We start from the raw sequence: 17,871 nt of genomic DNA on the forward strand, positions 1-17,871 counted from the left end.
ATTTAGCACATTTTTAAGAAGCAACAGAAGTTGATGTTCTGAAGTGATTTGGTCATTTGTTTCAGTTCGTAAAGTAGTGCCTTAAGCTCCCGCGTAGGTTCATGTCTTCTTTGGCTTATCGAGCAATAAGTACACGTTGTAAACTAACCAAAATAAAGGCCGTAGGTTATTTACCTACTGATAAAAAGTTTGGGTTAAATTCGCCGAATTGTTGTTGATTCAATATATGACTTTTCCTTCATTTGAAATTCCTACGTCAGAATAGTCTCTTGAAAAGGCTAGTAAATAAATACATTTATTTCTGATAAACTCTTTATTACTATTAAGATGCAGATGATAATGTATCTGCTATAAATATAACAGTAACAGCGAAATCAATCGTAGACTCAAATAATGATTCGGTTAGTAAAAAGAAAGCACCAATTTTATTAGGGTATTAAAGGTTCAATGATTTTAAGCATTAAACGCTTCTAATCATTAGTACACCAAATGGCAACACTTGAAATGCGGTATTGTCATTAATAGATTTGATATTGAACTTTTAATAATACAAGAATATCAATATATTAAGAATTTGTAAGTATTGCTGAGATTAGAACTCGTAGTAAACAGGGTTACACTAGCAACATGTTACTATTTGAATCTCATAGCCTTATAAATAACTGAACGTGGCCTTTCAGTCTTTTTGACATTGTAGGCCCTGTCTACCCCGTAAGGAATAAAGATGTGGTTGTAAATATGTGCCCTGTGGTTCCCGGCACCAGTACAAAAAAGAATAAGACCACTCCATCTCTTTCCTATGGATGTCGTAAAAGGCGACTTACAAACTTGGGATTCTTTTTTTTAGGCGATGGGCTAGCAACCTGTCACTATTTGAATCTCAATTCTATCATTAAGCCAAATAGCTGAGTGTAGCTTATCAGACTTTTCAAGGCTGTTGGCTCTGTCTACCCCACAAGGGATATAGACGTGACCATATGTTTGTATGTAAATATGTATATAACTACGCTATTTCGCAACTTTCACAAGCGTCGGATGATGAGATTTGATGTGTAGTCTCAAACTGACACTCTGTATAAACGCCTGCCCGCACACGGAACACACATATCTCTTATCATTAGTATGTATTCGTATGTGCTCCTTCAACGTCGTCATTCTCGCATACGACTTCTTGCAATAGTCACACTGGTACTTCCTCTCGCCACCGTGTCTTATAGTGTGCCTCTTCAATTCCGTACTCGTGAAGAATCTCATGCCGCATTCAGAACAAACCAGGTTGCGTTCTTTGATGTGTACGCAACGTATGTGCCTAGTGCGCGAACTGCGCTCGTCAAAGACCATCGGACAAGAGGGGCAGGGAAACTTGGTGGTCACACAGTGAACCAAGCTCATATGCTGCTGCCTGGCCTTGGATGTCTTGAATCTCTCACCACACGTCGGGCACCTATGGCGCTGATTAAACCTATGGACCGACGTCACGTGTGCGTAAAGCAGATATTGAGATGAATAGACTTCCTTGCAAAGTTTGCACGGGAAGTCCCTCTTCTGATGTGTCGTTCGTATATGATGCAACAGCCTTTGGGTCGTAGCGAATTGCCTATCGCAATTTGCGCACACCGCTCCGGATTGGTTATTATGGTCGTTCATATGTCTGACTAGGCTTAAAAACGTTTCGTAGACATTCTGGCATATTTGACAGACGTGACCGCTTCGACTCAGTTTGAAGGGCAACACGGTTATGCTGAGACTTTCGTCAATAACCCGATCGTGTTCTTGAGACAAATGAGCCTGAAGATGCTCATAGCTGGCAATGTCAACTACACATATCTTGCATTTGGCCGCAGTGAAGTCCATCTTTACAGGTGTACAATTGCGCGTGCGCAACTTATTCTTCATATCATAATGCATTGCCAGGTAGTGCGCGCGGAGATCTTCAGGCTCTTTATGTTGGACTGGGCAGAAGAAGCACATAAAGGAAGACGTGCAGAGTTTGTATCTGAAAGGGTAGGCCGTGCAACTGTCCAAGATTGTTGACAAGTTCTTTCTGAACATCATCCGTTTCCTTGATGCCAAACTCTTCGGTTCTCGTGAGTCAGTTCCTAAAATAAAAAAATCTGATAAAGGAGCTGGTCACACTCCTGCTTGGCTGATAAGGCCAGCACGGGAAGTCAGCAACCACAGAGCAAGCTAGACAGAAAATGCGCTAAGGTTTCAGTGCTCTGTGGCAGTGACAATTATGTGGAAGCGGTACAGAACATTAATTTTAGATCGCCAAAGACGCCAACCACTTTAAGATGAAAGCCTTTCGTAAATAAAGTTATTATTCCTAAAAACATCATTTATTTTATTCATTCAAGAGTTCTAAAATGTGACTCGCGTAGTTTTATAAGCTCGACCGCCATGCCCGATATGACCTGGATTCCATATTTCCTCTTTGTTTTGACGGCTATTTGTCTGTACTTTGACGTTTGCTGTCGTTAGTCAGAAAGTGACTCCCGCCTGGCCTTGGAGGGTAACCTAACTCATATTGGATAATTGAGTGTTTAAATGTTGAGACGCACTTAGCTTTTAAAGCGCACAAAAGCGCGACGCCGTTATTATCTGGAAACACCTAGGTGACCCACTTCGGCGTTCCACGGGTCAGAAAGGGTTACCTCGATAGGTGTTGTATAATTCTCAAGGCATTCCACGTATACGTTCAGAAAACTGGTCCCTCTATCAGTACCGACATTTGGTATTTTATCAGTTGTGTGAAAAGATGAACAGATTTCCACACGAAAAAATAACCTAATAAAATTGATTTTACTTTTTAACTGGCAGAGAATGCCATATGCATATGGCATTAAGTCCCACTTGTTGTACCTTCATTTAACGTGCAAAAAGTTTCAAAGAAAGAAAGAAACCAATGAATAAATTGCTATACAAGTTTCTTTTGAGTAATAAAACAATTATGTCTCCATTAATATGTTTATAATTAGTAAATACTAAATTTATATTTAAAGTTTACAAAAAAATACAAAATAACATAACATTTGATGGTGTTTATTTGTATCATAAAATAAATATGCATTTGTATAAAAGTCTTCTATTGATTAACTTAATTTTCCAACAGTACATAATTATTATTTATGGTTCTATAGTTTGTTACAAAAATTTTATCCATAATTTAAGGTCTTATAATTAATCTCCATAATCGTCTTGTATATTTAAAATTACGTCCTAACTTAATTTTACAAAATTAACTTGGCCTAAAATTTAAATCCCTAAACATAAAATGCTAGAAAAAACTTTTAGAGAACGCAATAGAATATCGTAAATTACTAAACTGATCTCTTCATAATTTCCTAAAACTGGTACTAACAAATATACCATCGTTAACAGACATTTACATCGTTGTTAATTCTGTAGGTCCCAAGACTGACAGATCATTACATAATCGACCATTGTTTGACTTACTCAATAATCATTCATTTTTATTTAATGCCGTCTAAAATTAAAAGTCATAGTTGACAGTTGACAACGACATTTTTTTACCAGTTGATACTATTTTTATAGTTGTATATTAAATTACGTATATTAACATAACATGTATGTTTAAGACATCCCATGGATGTCGTTAAAGTCGCCTTAGATAGGCTTATAAATTTGTCTTTAGAGCCTACTCTAAGCGCAGATAAAGAACAATTCCCATTTTGGGAGTCAATAAATAAAAAAGTGTTGTATGTCTTATCGTCAGTGTGGCCAAAACCCCTTAAATTTTTCGATGTCTTCACAGTTTTCAGTTCTGCCATCTGAACGTACAATTTTTCCATAATTGTATTATATTGCTAAAACAAAAGTCTATATCAAAAAAAATCATGGAATTGACGACCAAAAACAAACTTGTTCCGTCCCTAAAGTGACTAAAATAGACCCCAACGTCTCAAAATAATTACAAGAGATTTTTTACATATTTCTAGTTTTTTAAACTGATCTGGTTTTAGTCAACATTGGGGTTGGCAACACATAATCGATTCCGTTGAAGCATGGTGGAACACACGCCACTTTAACTATCTGCTGATAGCCTGTTCAACTAGCAAACAGAGTATTACCAATCATGACATAGAAAACTGTTAGTCAACATAATTTTTTTATCTATATAATATTTTATTTATATAATAAATCTGTAAAAAAAAATATATTTAAAAACAAAATAATTTATAACAGTGAATAAATAGTGATGCAGCATCAATTTAAAAAAATCTGTCTGTTAGTTTCCACATGTCAGTCTCCGGAACTGAACCGGTTAGATTGATTATTTTTTGTTGTATATATAGCTTTTAAGCTTGGGCAACTTTAAGGGCATAATTTATTTTGAAAACAGGTAAACTGTTACAATATCATAATAGACCAGCTATTACAGGATATATGGAAACAAGGACTTGATCTATTTAATAGGGAGTCAAATTAATGTCTCGAAGAATTTGACTCCTTATCAATAACCGTTCGGCCCTGCGAACGAAATTGCATAAACGAGTGTAAAATAAGAATTACGTTACGAAAGTGCGCATTCAGAACTACTAAATTATCGAACAAATCCAGTTTGCTACGATAAACAATAATTCCGTTAACTCTATAACCGATAGGTGTATCCTAAAAAATATCCATTTTCATCTGAGTAGGATGATGAACTCTCAAGTGCTGTTTCAAACTGCAATTCTGAATAAAAGCCTGACCACACACGGAACAAACAAATCTCCTATCATTATTATGAATCCTCATGTGTTCGCGCAAAGTTTTCAATCTGGCGTACGATTTCTTACAAACGTCACACTGATAAATTCTCTCGCCGCCGTGTTTGATCGAATGTTCCTGCAATTCGTAGTTCGTGAAGAACTTCATGCCACATACCGAACACACGTGATTGCGCTCTTGCAGATGTTGGAAGCGAATATGTTCAGTGCGTCTGCTACAAAGATCAAAAACTCTTGGACACGACGGGCAAGGAAATATGGCTGTTTTCTCCCCGTGCACAGAACTTAAGTGCTTTAATCTATGCTTGTACGACACGAATTTCTCGTCGCAAATCGGACATTTGTATCTTTTATTAGATCTATGTATCCTCGATACGTGAGCATATAAAGAAGCGTGTGATTGGAATGTTTCCTGACATCGCTTGCATGGAAAATGCCCTCTCTCGTGAGTCCGCGAATGGTTCACCATTCTTTGGGACGTCGCGAACCTTTTACCGCATGTCTCGCATATAAAATGTTCGTAATGATCGTTCATATGTTTGTGTAGACTTAAGAACATTTCATAAGTCTTACCGCAAACCTGACAAATGTGTTCGTCTTTACTCAATTTATAAGGCAACACGCTAACGCCATCAGTCTCGTCTATTTCTTTACCATGTTCCATAGCTAAATGTGTTTTTAAATATTCGTAACTGTCAATTTCAGCACTACAAATTTTGCATATTGTTGCAGCAAGATCAATTTTCAATGGTTCATACTTTCTCGGTTTTAATGTTTTAACATCGAAATGCATTTTCAAATTATGCTCTCGAAGGTTCTCCGGTTCTCGGAATGTGTTCTTGCAGAAGAAGCACAAATAGGTTCCCTTTCTGTATTTGAAGGGATACGCGGTGCACGACTCGATGATAATTGAAATATTATTTCTGAACGTCGCTCGCTTCTCTGATCCTAGACCGCGCAACTCTTGCAACGCCCCAAGTGTTCCTTTATCTAAATCTGTTTCCACTTCGACTTTTATCTGTATATCTTCAGATTTCCTTCCTAAAAATATAAAAACATCCGATATAGTGTCTTGAGCGTTATATTAAGCTATCACTACTTTATTTGCATATACAAGCAATCAATCAGACTTACAAAGTAAAGGCAACAAACAATTAATAAGATATATGTGCTCCTCTTTCGTACGAATCGGAAGATAAACAACATGACATGAGAAAAGTAATGGTGGAATTTACCTAAGCTCGTGTAGATTAGTTTCTTGTTCTATTAAAACATATTTCTCAACTTGACTTTCTTCAATGGCTCGGCGTTGGGATGGTGTGTTCTCATATGACTTTGCAGACTACATTTCTGTACATACGCGTTGTTGCAATAATGGCAAACGAATCTCTTATCATTATTGTGGATTCGCATATGTTCCCTTAGAGTCTTTGGCCTTGCATACGCTTTTTTGCACACTTCACATTGATACTTCCTCTCACCTATATGTTTCACGATGTGATTCTTCAACTGCGCCTTTGTTACAAATTTATCAGGACAAAAATCACAACCAAACTGTTTATGTCTAATGTGCACATATTTTATATGCTTAGTGCGTTGGTTGCAAATCGAAAAGACGGCTGGACATAAATGGCAAGGGTACTCTATCTTTTTATCATGGTATTGCTTGAGATGTTTCGTTCTGTCCGGGTAACTTTTGAAACATTCTTTACAATATGGACAGCGATATCTGTATTCGGGACCGTGAGCTAGTGCCATATGACTATTTCTTGTTGCTTTTGTCGAAAACTTTTGGTCACATTTGCTACATTTATATTTTGCCTCGCTAGCAGGTTCATGCGTTACTAAATGGGATAGTAATCTATGCGCTGCTGAAAATGCTTTGCCGCATTGAAAGCAAATGTTATTGGGATAATGCTGATTTATATGATTGTTTAATTTTGAAAATACCTCAAATGTTTCATCGCAATGCGTACAAGGGTACTGTTTCTCTCCCCCCAACAGAAATGGAGTGACGCCTAACCCGCTTTCTAATAAAAATTGTTTATTGTGTTTATTCACTAGATGATCTTTTAGTGAATCAAGACTTTCTATGTTTGTAAGACAGAGTTCGCATCTGAGGCTTGATATATCAACTTTAATATTATCGAAATACCGAGCGAGTTTTAGCGCCTCAATCTTATTGGGGTGTTCAATGACATGCTGCCTAACATCTTTAAAATCTCCGAAAGTTTGAGAGCAGAATGCGCAAGTAAAAACACCCCTAGACCACCTAAAGGGGCAGACGTTCGAACATTCTAAAATAATGGCCGCATTGTTCCTGTCACCGTAATACTGGCGCTTCGGTATCCATTTAACATTGTCGTGGGCGAGTCCTAAAAAGAAAGAAAATTTTAGTTGAAATTTTGATATTAGTTTTTTTTATGTCTAAATATAATTTTTGATAATTAATCACTGAATAATTATATTATTAATTGATACACACCCAATATATTTATTTAATCGATATGAACACATTCATAAAGTTAGGTTACCTTACAACGAAGGAACACAAATCTTAGAAGGTAAATATTGCTTAAGTTAATTAACGTTTAGAGTTTGTCGACTGTAATAATCTGTCTGTATTTTTTACAACCTATGAAATGAATATTTTCAACGGTCTTGCTAAATATTCGCAGCGTAACAAAGGGGTAATTAATTAACAAAAAAGCATAAAGTTTTCAGACAAAATATATTCACATATTTTTAAAATGCACATTTTTGACATGAGAATACTTCGTAGTGGAAGTGCCGAACACAGCTGGGCAATAGTTGCATTTGTATTCCGTTTTCTGTCCGTGAATTTTATCCAAATGCCTCAACCTCGCATGATAAGATTCAAACGATAAATCGCAAATGGGACATTTGTATCTATTCTTACGACCATGCGTTGTTAATTTATGATTTATTTTAGTTACTCGATCAGGAAACGCCACAGAACATTCAGAACACTTGTATTGGCCGTCGATATGAATCCTCTGATGCGCACGTAACTTATGCTTCCCTGAAAAACCTTTTCCGCAGGTCGAACAGACGAAGCTTTGATAGTGGACATTCATATGTTGTATCACTTGCATCAGACCAACGAATGTCGCATTGCAAATCACACATTTCTTTTCCTTCGCTGTCAACACGAAAGGTATGACACCGTCGCTAAATTCGGTCTGAAAGTCTTTTGAATGGACATCCTTGAGATGGCCTTTCAAATCTTCAATTGATTCTATTTCTATACAACACACTTTGCAAGTTAGATCTGTTATGTCTACTCTTAAGGGAAACGAATTCTTGCCCTTTTCAAAAATATCTGTAACATCCTTGTGTGTAGCGGAATGTTTGCGGATCATTGCAACTTCGACCGCTGTGAATTGACAATAGGCACACTTAAATTTTCCTCTGTCGTAACGAAAAGGGACAGCGTTAGAATTTTCTAGAATCATAGCTGCATTGGCTTTGTCTTCTATGACTTTAGGTTTACGCTTCAACTTGACCGCAATAACTGCCTGTTGAACATCTTCAGACCCTATGGAAGAAATAAGTTCAGTTGAATTTAGCATTTGCTTAATGGGGTTTTCATCGTAATATAAACTTACAGTTTCACGAAAGACGATCATCGTTAGTGGTATTGGGACTTTCTCAAAATAAAAATCTCTATCACAGCTTCTTCAAATGTGTTTCCGCATGTTTCTGCAGCTTCGAATTAGAGACAAATAGTTCATTGCACTGCTGACATTCGAATTTCTTATCTACATGCGTGTGTACCAATCTATAATGCGCCGCTCTTTTAGACGCTGCATCAAATGTTTTAGAGCAAGCGGGACATTCGTATTCCAACATTTGCTGGCCGTGTTGTTCAAACAAGTGCTTCAGTCTCGAATGGTAATGTGTGAATGTTTCTGGACATCGAGGGCATGAATAACGAATTCCTTTATTGTGCACCTTCATTCTGTGACCTGTTCTGGCCGCTCTGGTTCTCAATACCTGCTCACAATCACCACACGGAAATTCACCAATCTCATGGGATTGTACGTGCCTTCTAAATCTAGACTTGGACACGAACGCTTTGCCGCATTCATCGCAAATGTAATTTTGATAATGGCTGTTCATGTGTTCGTTTATTTTGGGGAACCTGTCGAAATTTTCATAGCATTTTTGACATTGAAAACTGTTATTATCTAGCTTGAATGGCAAAACGCCATCGCTGTAATCCAAATACAATTCTTTGCCATGAGTATAGACTAAATGTTCTTTTAAAAAATCGACACTGTTTATTTGACAGTCACAAATTCTACAGACAAGTTCCGTTATATCGATTTTAACCATATTGTTTTCTCGCAATTTACTAAATATCTTTTTAGTCGGTGGTTGATTTAGATGACTTTGGACATGTTGCCGCAGTGGTTCTATATCTGGAAATTTTTTATCACAATACGAGCAATAGAATGTGCCTTGAAACCAACGAAAAGCCCAGGCGGAGGAGTGCTCCAGTAAGGTCAAAGCGTTCCTTCTCATCATCGTGTTAGCTATACGTTTCTCTGACTCCTCTGGCAGCTCGTTGTTTGCACGTTTCCTTCTGCGCATTTGACGGTCACTTACTATTTCTTTTAATTTCCTACCACGTCTACCAGGACGAACACTATCCTCCTCGTCCGCATTAGCGGAACCTAAAAAGAAAATGACCAGGCTGTAGACTAAATAAATAACACAAACTATTGGAAACTTATTTAATAATACTGATATAACATCAATTCCATTTTAAATGTATAGATTTCAACATGAGATAAAAAAACACTATATTTAAATCAAAATAGCTTGTATACTGTACTTAATATTTTGTATGTTACTGTGATACCAAGTCAATTATATGGTGATCAGTACTAATATGCGCTAACAACTGTGGCTTCTGTTTAAAAACTGACGAACACCATTTACAAGGAAAGTAAAACTCTTCATGCGTCTTCATATGACAAGCTAAAGTCTTATTTCTCGAAAACCCTTTACCACACGCCTCACATTTAAACTTCCTCTCCCCAGTATGTCTAATAATATGATTTTTTAATTCGTATTTAGTTTTAAATTTCCATTCGCAATACGGACATGGGAATTCTCTTTGTGGAGGAAAATGCACAGAGCGAACGTGTATAGCCCGTTTTCCACTCGTCTTAAAACTCATATCACAGTGCATGCATTCATATGACACTTCTTTCTCCCTGTGAGCTTCTTTTAAATGCTTCATCCTATCGTAATAAGCATCAAATCGCATAGAACAATGAGGACAGCCATATCGGGGTCCTTTGGCGTGCGCATGCGCTTTATGATAATCCCTTGCTACTCTAACGGTGAAAACTTTAGCACATTTATTACAAGGAAACTTCCCAGTAATATGAACTTCTGAATGTTTGCGAAGTCTGGGCGCGGTCATGTATCCTTTGCCGCACGTCGCGCAAATATAATGCTGGTAATGTGAATTCATGTGTTCATAGAGTTTGAGGAAATTATTAAATTTCTCATGGCAAATAATGCACCTCCATAATTCTTTATCCAAACTGAACGGCAGTACCCCATCGGGTTGTTTGTTATCAAAGTAAAACCCGTGTTGGACAACGTGGTTTCTCATTGAATTAACATCAGTGAAAGCAGAATTACATATTCTACAATGAGCTTGAGTAACGTCGACATTAATGAGCGGCATTTCCTTGAATTTGCTATATATATCTTTTACTGTATGTTCGTTATAGCAGATCAAGACGTGGTTTCTGAGCATGTCACAGTCCGTGAAGGTAGCCTCGCAGTAGGCGCAGGTGAATTTGTTCTTTTTCCATCTAAAAGGCGTAAGCGTCCAACATTCTAGTATGGACGTTGTGTTTTTCTTTATTATAATTCGAGCTTCGGCTCTGGCACTCCTCTGATACCTACGTTTTGGAGGAACCTCTTGTATAACATTTTCCTCCTCAATTATATTTAATAGTTTCTCATTCATTTGTCCGGGGAGTCCTAAAAATAGAAAATTCTGTGTCAGATCTTTTGTATAGGTATTTGAGTTCTGTAACGTGAGTTGATTTTTGTAGAAATAAGTACGTAACTTATTTATTCATGCAAATTAAGGTATCTCGCGGCAACGCCTGCACAAAATGATAATATGCCGATCAACTTTTGTTCTCCTTTGTGTTAATGTGTAAACCCAGTAGTTTGGTTTGTGCGTTAATATATTAGTAAATCAATCAGCCAGTGTTTTATATTTTTTTTCATATTGATTCCACATAAAATATAGACCCCATCGGGTCACAGATTATGAATGAATGTAAGGAGATATTGGTTGGTAAAAAAAAGTGTAACTAAAATCCTTCATTTATTCAAAAGCTTACAATATTTCTTATCAGATCCATAATACGTTTCTACTTCTATGAAATAGAAGACAATATACTTAATCTACAGCTATATCTTACTATTATATTTACATATTGAGCTATGTTACCACACTTTATGCTTAAAACATACCATTGGTAAAGATTCGAAGCTTAATACTTATAAGGATTCAGTACACAACTTATTCAAATCCCTTGTGGCAATAAAAAAATATACCTAATCTTGTTCACTTGAGAGTTATTTGTTAGAATTGTAAATGCATCCGAGTAAAAATTGTAACTGCATCCTACACACTTTGATAAATGTCAATGTCAATTGTGACAGCTGACATATACATTGTTCTCTTTTGTCTGTTGCATTCATGTAATAAATTACATCCGAAGAAATCTCAGTTGTTTCGCTTGCTATCTGGATAATCTACTTTAACATAATTACGGAACAGAATGAAAAAAATAATGGAAAGGTCGGAGTAGGAAGACCTAGACGAACGTATCTTGATCAAATTAAGGACGTCCTGGTAAAAGGTCAGGTCAAAAGTACCCGAAATGAAGCGAAGGAAGTATGCAGAGATCGTGGCAGGTGGAAAGAGGTAGCCTCTGCCTACCCCTCCGGGAAAGAGGCGTGATTTTATGTATGTATGTATGAATAAAATAATCAATTATATTAAGTATATCAAACATGGAAGTGTTTTTTCGCAATGTGTTTGTCCAAAGACAACTTCGTAGCGAAGGCTCTAGAACAACTCCCACACGGAAAGCTATACTCTGTTTCTTTCTTAGTGCGATGCGCTTTAACATTGTGGTGATACTTCTGCGATCTAGTCTTAAATGTCATATGACATGTAGTACATTCATACATCTCTGCGCCGGGTTTATAATTATGAAACTCCATCAGGTGACGCTTCCTCAGCTCCCACGTCGCAAATCTCGGCTTTTCTTTACAATAAACGCACATGTACGGCAAAGTCGTGTGCTGTGTTTTTATATGTACATTCCGCTCTTCCAAAGTCGTAAAAGTAGCGATACACCGACTGCAACTGTATTTATTATCGTGTGGTTTCTTCGTGTGAGCTATCAAAGCAGATTCGGTGATGAAACCTTCGCCACATGTATCACAAACGTAGTTTTGATAATGTTCGGCAGTATGCTTTTTCAAGGATAAGAAGTCAGAGAATTGAATTTTGCAAATAGCACATTTCCAGCAAGAACCATCCATGAGTTTAAAAGGGAGCACTCCGGGTTGTACGTCGGCGTTTATGGGCTGCTTGTGATCATTTTTTAGATGATTTATCAAATCATCCAAGCTGTCTATACGTATAAAACACAATTTACATTGTAGGTCAGTTATGTCTACCTTGAGGAACTCCTTACGTAGCTTTCTGTTAAAAACGTCTTGTACGTCAAAATTTGCATGTTTTGATGCCATGTGCGTTCGCAATCCATTTGGATCGTTTGATTGAACCCGGCAGAAGACGCAATTGAAATTTTGACCCCAAGTTCTAAAGGGACACGCCGTCGAACATTGGAGTATAATCTCAGTATTACTACGATGTTGTAACGCCTTCCCAAAACGAGGTTTATAGGTTAGTTTGTAGCATTTGAAATTCCTTTCGTGCTGCCTTAAGCCATGCTCTGATAAAAAGGTCGCACTGCATTTGTCGCAAGTAAATATTTTGACGTGGCTCCTGAGATGTACATTGATTTGGGAAAATTCTGCGAAAGTTTTGTCGCAGTCTGAACACATCCAGAGGCCAGTAGGACCCTGCCTGTATGGCAACACTCCGAATGGCGCGTCAAAATTGACAGGAATATTATGGTCACCAGCTAAATGGCTCATAAACGTATCTACATTGGGTATGTGTTCGGAGCACAGCTTACATTTAAATTCTGTCAAATCAATTTTCAAATCATCTACAACTTTGTAAAAAGCACTATTAAAATCAGCATTCCCATGCTCTGCCTTCAAATGGTCTCTTAGAGCTGCCATCGGCTCAAATTCGTCCTGACAATAAGAACAAATAATTCTATTAAATCGTGTTTTAAATGGGAACGCAGTGGAATGTTTTAGAATAAGCACAGCGTTTTTTCGTTGCGGATTCTGGTTAACGGATCGTTCGAATAGCCGCCTTTTCGACTTTCTTTCTTTCATTACGATTCCGTCAAGTTCCTTTCTGGATCCTAAAAAAAGAAAAGATTTGATCATTATCATATTCTATCACATCTTTTTCAATACTCCTGTGGTAACATATAGATTCATGCTAAACAGATTCTACATACGTCAACCTATTATTCGTTTTTATTCAAAAGATTCAATTCTCACATATCAAAATGCTTTTTCGCTATGTGCTTGTCCAGGAATAGTTTTGTAGTAAATGCTTTGGGGCATTGTGCACATGGATAGTTCAACTCTGAATCTTTTTTAATTCTGTGAGTTCTTGCCATATGATTGTATTTTCCCGATCTGGTTTTAAAAGTTTTCTGACACGTCGTGCACTCATACTTATCAGCACCAGTCTTATAATTGTGCACTTCAATAAGATGCTTTTTGCGGAGTTCCCAATTGGCAAATCTAGGTTTTTCTTTGCAATAAGTGCACATATACGGCATGTTTGTATGTTGTGTCTTCAAATGGATGTTCCTCTCGTCGAGGGTGGTAAAGGTAGCGACACACCGGCTACAGCTATACTTATTTTCGTGTGGTACTTTTGTATGGGCTACCATAGCGGATTCTGTGATGAAACCTTCACCACATGTATCGCAAACGTAATTTTGAAAATGTTCTGAAGTGTGCTTTTTGAGAGAAACAAAATCTTTAAATTCGTTTGGACACATTGTACATTTCCATATAGACCCGTCGTTTAATCTAAACGGCAGAACACCCAGTTGCGCATCAGAACTTATAGGTTGTTGATGATCGTTCTTTAGATGATAAGTTAATGCTTCAAAATTATCAATAGGCATAAAGCACAGTTTGCATTGGAGATCAGTTATATCTATTTTAAGAAACTCTTTCCCTAACTTCTTGTAGAAAGCCGCATTCACATCATAGTTGGCATGTCGTGTGGTCATGTGGTTTCTTAAACTGATGGGATCATTTGATTGGACTCTACAGAAAACACAGTTGAAATTATTCATCCAAGTTCTAAATGGACACGCCGTAGTATATTGCAGAATTATTTGAGCGTTTGTTCGTGGTTTTAAATCTCTACCATTTCTAGCTTTGTAGGCTGTACGAAAGCATTTAACCTGACGATGGTGGTCGCGCAAGGCGTGTTCAGATACGAACATTGTGCCGCATTTGTCACAACTAAAGCTCATGAAATGCGTATTTATATGCTTTTTGAACAGTACGAAATCCGTAAAATATCTTTGACAGTAAACACAAACGTATCTGTTGTCTGTGTCCTGTTTAAAAGGCAATACTCCAAAACGTGCATTGAATTTTACACCCTTTCCGTGTTGTTCGGATAAATGTGACATTAACGTGTCGACATCAGGTAAATCTATTGTACAAATTTTACATTTTAAAGCTGTAATATCTACGTTGATGAGGTTATCTTTGATTCTATAGAAAACATTTTTAAAATCAGAATTGAGATGTTCCGAAGTCATATGATCACGTAAATTAACTAATGTATCAAATTCTTCGTGACAATATGCGCAGAGGATTTGATAAAATCTTGTTTTGAAAGGATAGGCGGTAGAAAATCTCAGAATTAATTCGGCATTACGCCGCTGCGGCGTCTGGTAAACAAGGACTATTTTCTTTTTTGTATCATCATTACGCCCGTGAATTTCCAATGTGGCCCCTAGAAACAAAAAAGAAAATGGTCAGTGTCTATTGTTCGCGTAAACTTTTGGCTTAATTTTTAAGGCTCTGAGATATTTAAGGTCAAAATTCCTTTTCAACTTGATAAACAGCGAAGTAGTTACCTACCGAAAAAGATTTCAGATTTTTTCAAATAAAAACCGTTTATTCAACTATTCACTTTATTCAAAAAGACAAGTAGGTAGGTAATTTTCTTTCCATAAAAAATGTTAGTCTAAAACTCAACAGAAACATCGGGGTGGTGAGACTTCATATGACCCTTCAGACTAATTTTCTGCGCGAATTGTTTGTCACAAACGTTACACGAAAACCTTTTTATTTCACTATGGATCCACATGTGCTGTTTCAGACTCTTCTCCCTGGAAAACGTCTTGGCACAAACGATACAAATGTGTTGCTTCTCACCAGTATGTACAACTCTGTGATCTTCGAGTTGGTTCTTCGAAACGAACTTTAATCCGCAGCAAGAGCAAACGAAACTCTCGTTCGTGTGGACCAGCTTGAAATGTCTGTAAAACTGCTTTCTGATGACGTAAACTGCTCCACATTCAGGGCATGGATAAGTCCTCTGTGGCACTTGGTGGACTTCATTCAAATGTTGCCGTTTAGCCTCCCACGAGATGAATCTTTCTCCACAGTTCACGCAGCAAAACGCCCAACACTTTTTAGATTCCCTCTGATGTTCCCTCCTCTTCTCTAAAGTGTCGAATTCTGCCCAACATTTCCTGCATTGCTGCTTTCCAGAGTGAGAACATTTTACATGGTATTTCAATGCTTCCTTAGTCAGGTAGCTTCTGCCGCAAACGTCGCAAGTGTGTTGCAAGAAATGGGTAGCGGTGTGCCGGCATAATTTTGTTATCGATGGTAGTTTAGTACTACACAAATAACATGTCCAATTGTCTGTTGAGAGTCTGTATGGTTGCAAGCCTATCACGTGTGAAAGGTTCATCTTGCGGTCATGGGATTCGTAAATATGTTTGGCGGCTGAATCTAAATCCTCGAACTCTTGACCACATTTTCTGCATTTGATCTCAGTGCAATCGGCTTTCAGGCAGTCTCTTCTGTATCCGCAATGAGCGAATGCTGTGGATACTGTAAAATTTTCATGATTCTGGTGCATGTGTTGTCGGTAATCTGCTGGGTCGGCAAATTCCTCCCAACAGTACACACATACCATATGGTGCCCGCTGAGCCTGAACGGGTGCACTGTCATATATCGCAACACGATCTCGGCATTCCGTATCGCGATTGCGTGTTTGACTGGTTCTAGAAAAAAAAAGAAAAAACTCCTTTGATTTTTCGTCGTCATATCAGTCGGTTTTTCGGATCTTCTTGATGAAGGTGACATCTTTTAGAATCGACGAACATGAAAGGTTAATATTTTCGTATGCAACAGCTCAGTCCCTAAAAAGGCTTCATAAAGCTATAAGGTTAGGTTGAATACAAAAAGGAATGAACACAGACATTCATATACTTTTGTCACGGGAAAGCAGCTCTAGCCAAAAACGTGTGAATTATGTTTGACTATCTTTGAACTATATCAGTAAAAAGCGAACGTCTTCACTGCATAGTGTAAAGCAAAGTTGTTTACAGTTGCAGTTCAAGGTGTAACATATGTAGGTATGCTTAATTGGTACAGATCTTTAAAACTTCACAACAGTTTTTAATGCAGTTTTTTTTTATAGATAGAGGAAGGTTTACATGTATAATTTCTATCTGTGCGTAGCAGGTCGCTAGTTTACAATAGCAATATTAGATCACGAAGCACAAAAAATCAAGAATGCTCACACCCACCGTAAGTTTATTGGGAAATAATAAATTCCAGTTGTTTAAAAGAACTAATCGGTAGGACTACTGAAATCGGGTAAGATAGCAAACTAACTAAGTAACAATTCAGGAACAAAAATTTAAAAGACCAAGAGTACTTCCTATGCTGACCGAAGATGTGACCTCAAAATGGGTGAACTACTATTACCTTATTATTAGAACCGGGAGCTTTTTATTGTTCACCTCGAGTAAAATCTACACCTGTTCTTTGAATGCGATAGTTACTGAAAAGGTTTGTTTTCATAATCGTTGCTACATATAAATGCGTTTCTACGCTTTCACGAGTAGGCCGATTTTAATAAGTTTGTATTTTTAAAATCATCAAGGGTTCAAACATAGGCTACTTTTTTAATCCAACAGAAGAAAATCCGCAGGCAGAAACTAGTTTATAATAACTGTTAGTTATTACCCTTATTATTGTATTTTGCGCGTTGGCATCGTCTTATTCTAACTAATAATAAAAAAAAAACAAATAATTTTTATCTGTTTATTTTCTAAATAAACGTACTAACGTATAAGAACAAATTAACATTATCTTACAATAATATGTAACATATTATTATAGTAAATCATACACCATATCCATCTTTTCTTATAAAAGGTAATAATATTTTAAATCCTGCGTTATTTTGATCAGATATGAAGGCAAAAACAAAACCTATCATTCTAAAACAACATAATTATACATACATACAAAATATCACGCCTCTGCCCCAGACAGGTAGGCAGTGACTACATTTCCCAACTTGGCATGATCTATCACAATTAAAGCATAATTATCTTCTCATATATAAACTTATAACACAATGATTAGCTATTGTATGTAGCAGGTACTAGGGCGATGTGATGTTAGATTTATTAAAATTGTAAACTCTGTATAGATAGATTTAGTGATGTTGAAATGTCCCATAATGATGAATAAAAATTTTGTATAACCAAAATGAATAATCAAAGGACACAAATACAATATGACATCTTTTAACTGCATAATAGACCTTAAACTAAATAATAAAGATGTATCACATCAATACAGAATAAATAAAAAATAAAAATAAATATATACGGGACAAATTACACTGAT

General features: G+C 36.9%; 1 protein-coding gene across 18 annotated transcripts in view; it reads right to left on the minus strand.

Annotated features, from left to right (window-relative positions):
* LOC106137507 (gastrula zinc finger protein XlCGF26.1) overlaps window positions 1-17,871 on the minus strand; it is a 60,803-nt gene that overhangs the window by 22,151 nt on the left and 20,781 nt on the right. Inside the window, exons 5-6 of one of the 18 annotated variants that reach the window (XM_060953198.1) lie at window positions 5,969-7,108; window positions 5,645-5,774 (exon numbers count right to left, since the gene is read on the minus strand). The exons of 9 other annotated variants lie outside the window; for them this stretch is intronic. In XM_060953198.1, the coding sequence (XP_060809181.1) occupies window positions 6,000-7,108 (1,109 nt within the window). In that variant the 3' untranslated portion in view covers window positions 5,645-5,774; window positions 5,969-5,999. Of the gene's footprint in view, window positions 1-381; window positions 2,100-3,045; window positions 5,775-5,837; window positions 7,109-8,325; window positions 9,434-9,560; window positions 10,764-10,831; window positions 13,313-13,347; window positions 14,944-15,119; window positions 16,230-17,871 lie in introns of those variants that run through there. 8 more of the 18 variants (XM_060953199.1, XM_060953193.1, XM_060953197.1 and 5 more) reach the window with 8 other exon arrangements.

Source organism: Amyelois transitella, chromosome 31 (genome assembly GCF_032362555.1).
Source record: "Amyelois transitella isolate CPQ chromosome 31, ilAmyTran1.1, whole genome shotgun sequence".
Taxonomy (NCBI): domain Eukaryota; kingdom Metazoa; phylum Arthropoda; class Insecta; order Lepidoptera; family Pyralidae; genus Amyelois; species Amyelois transitella.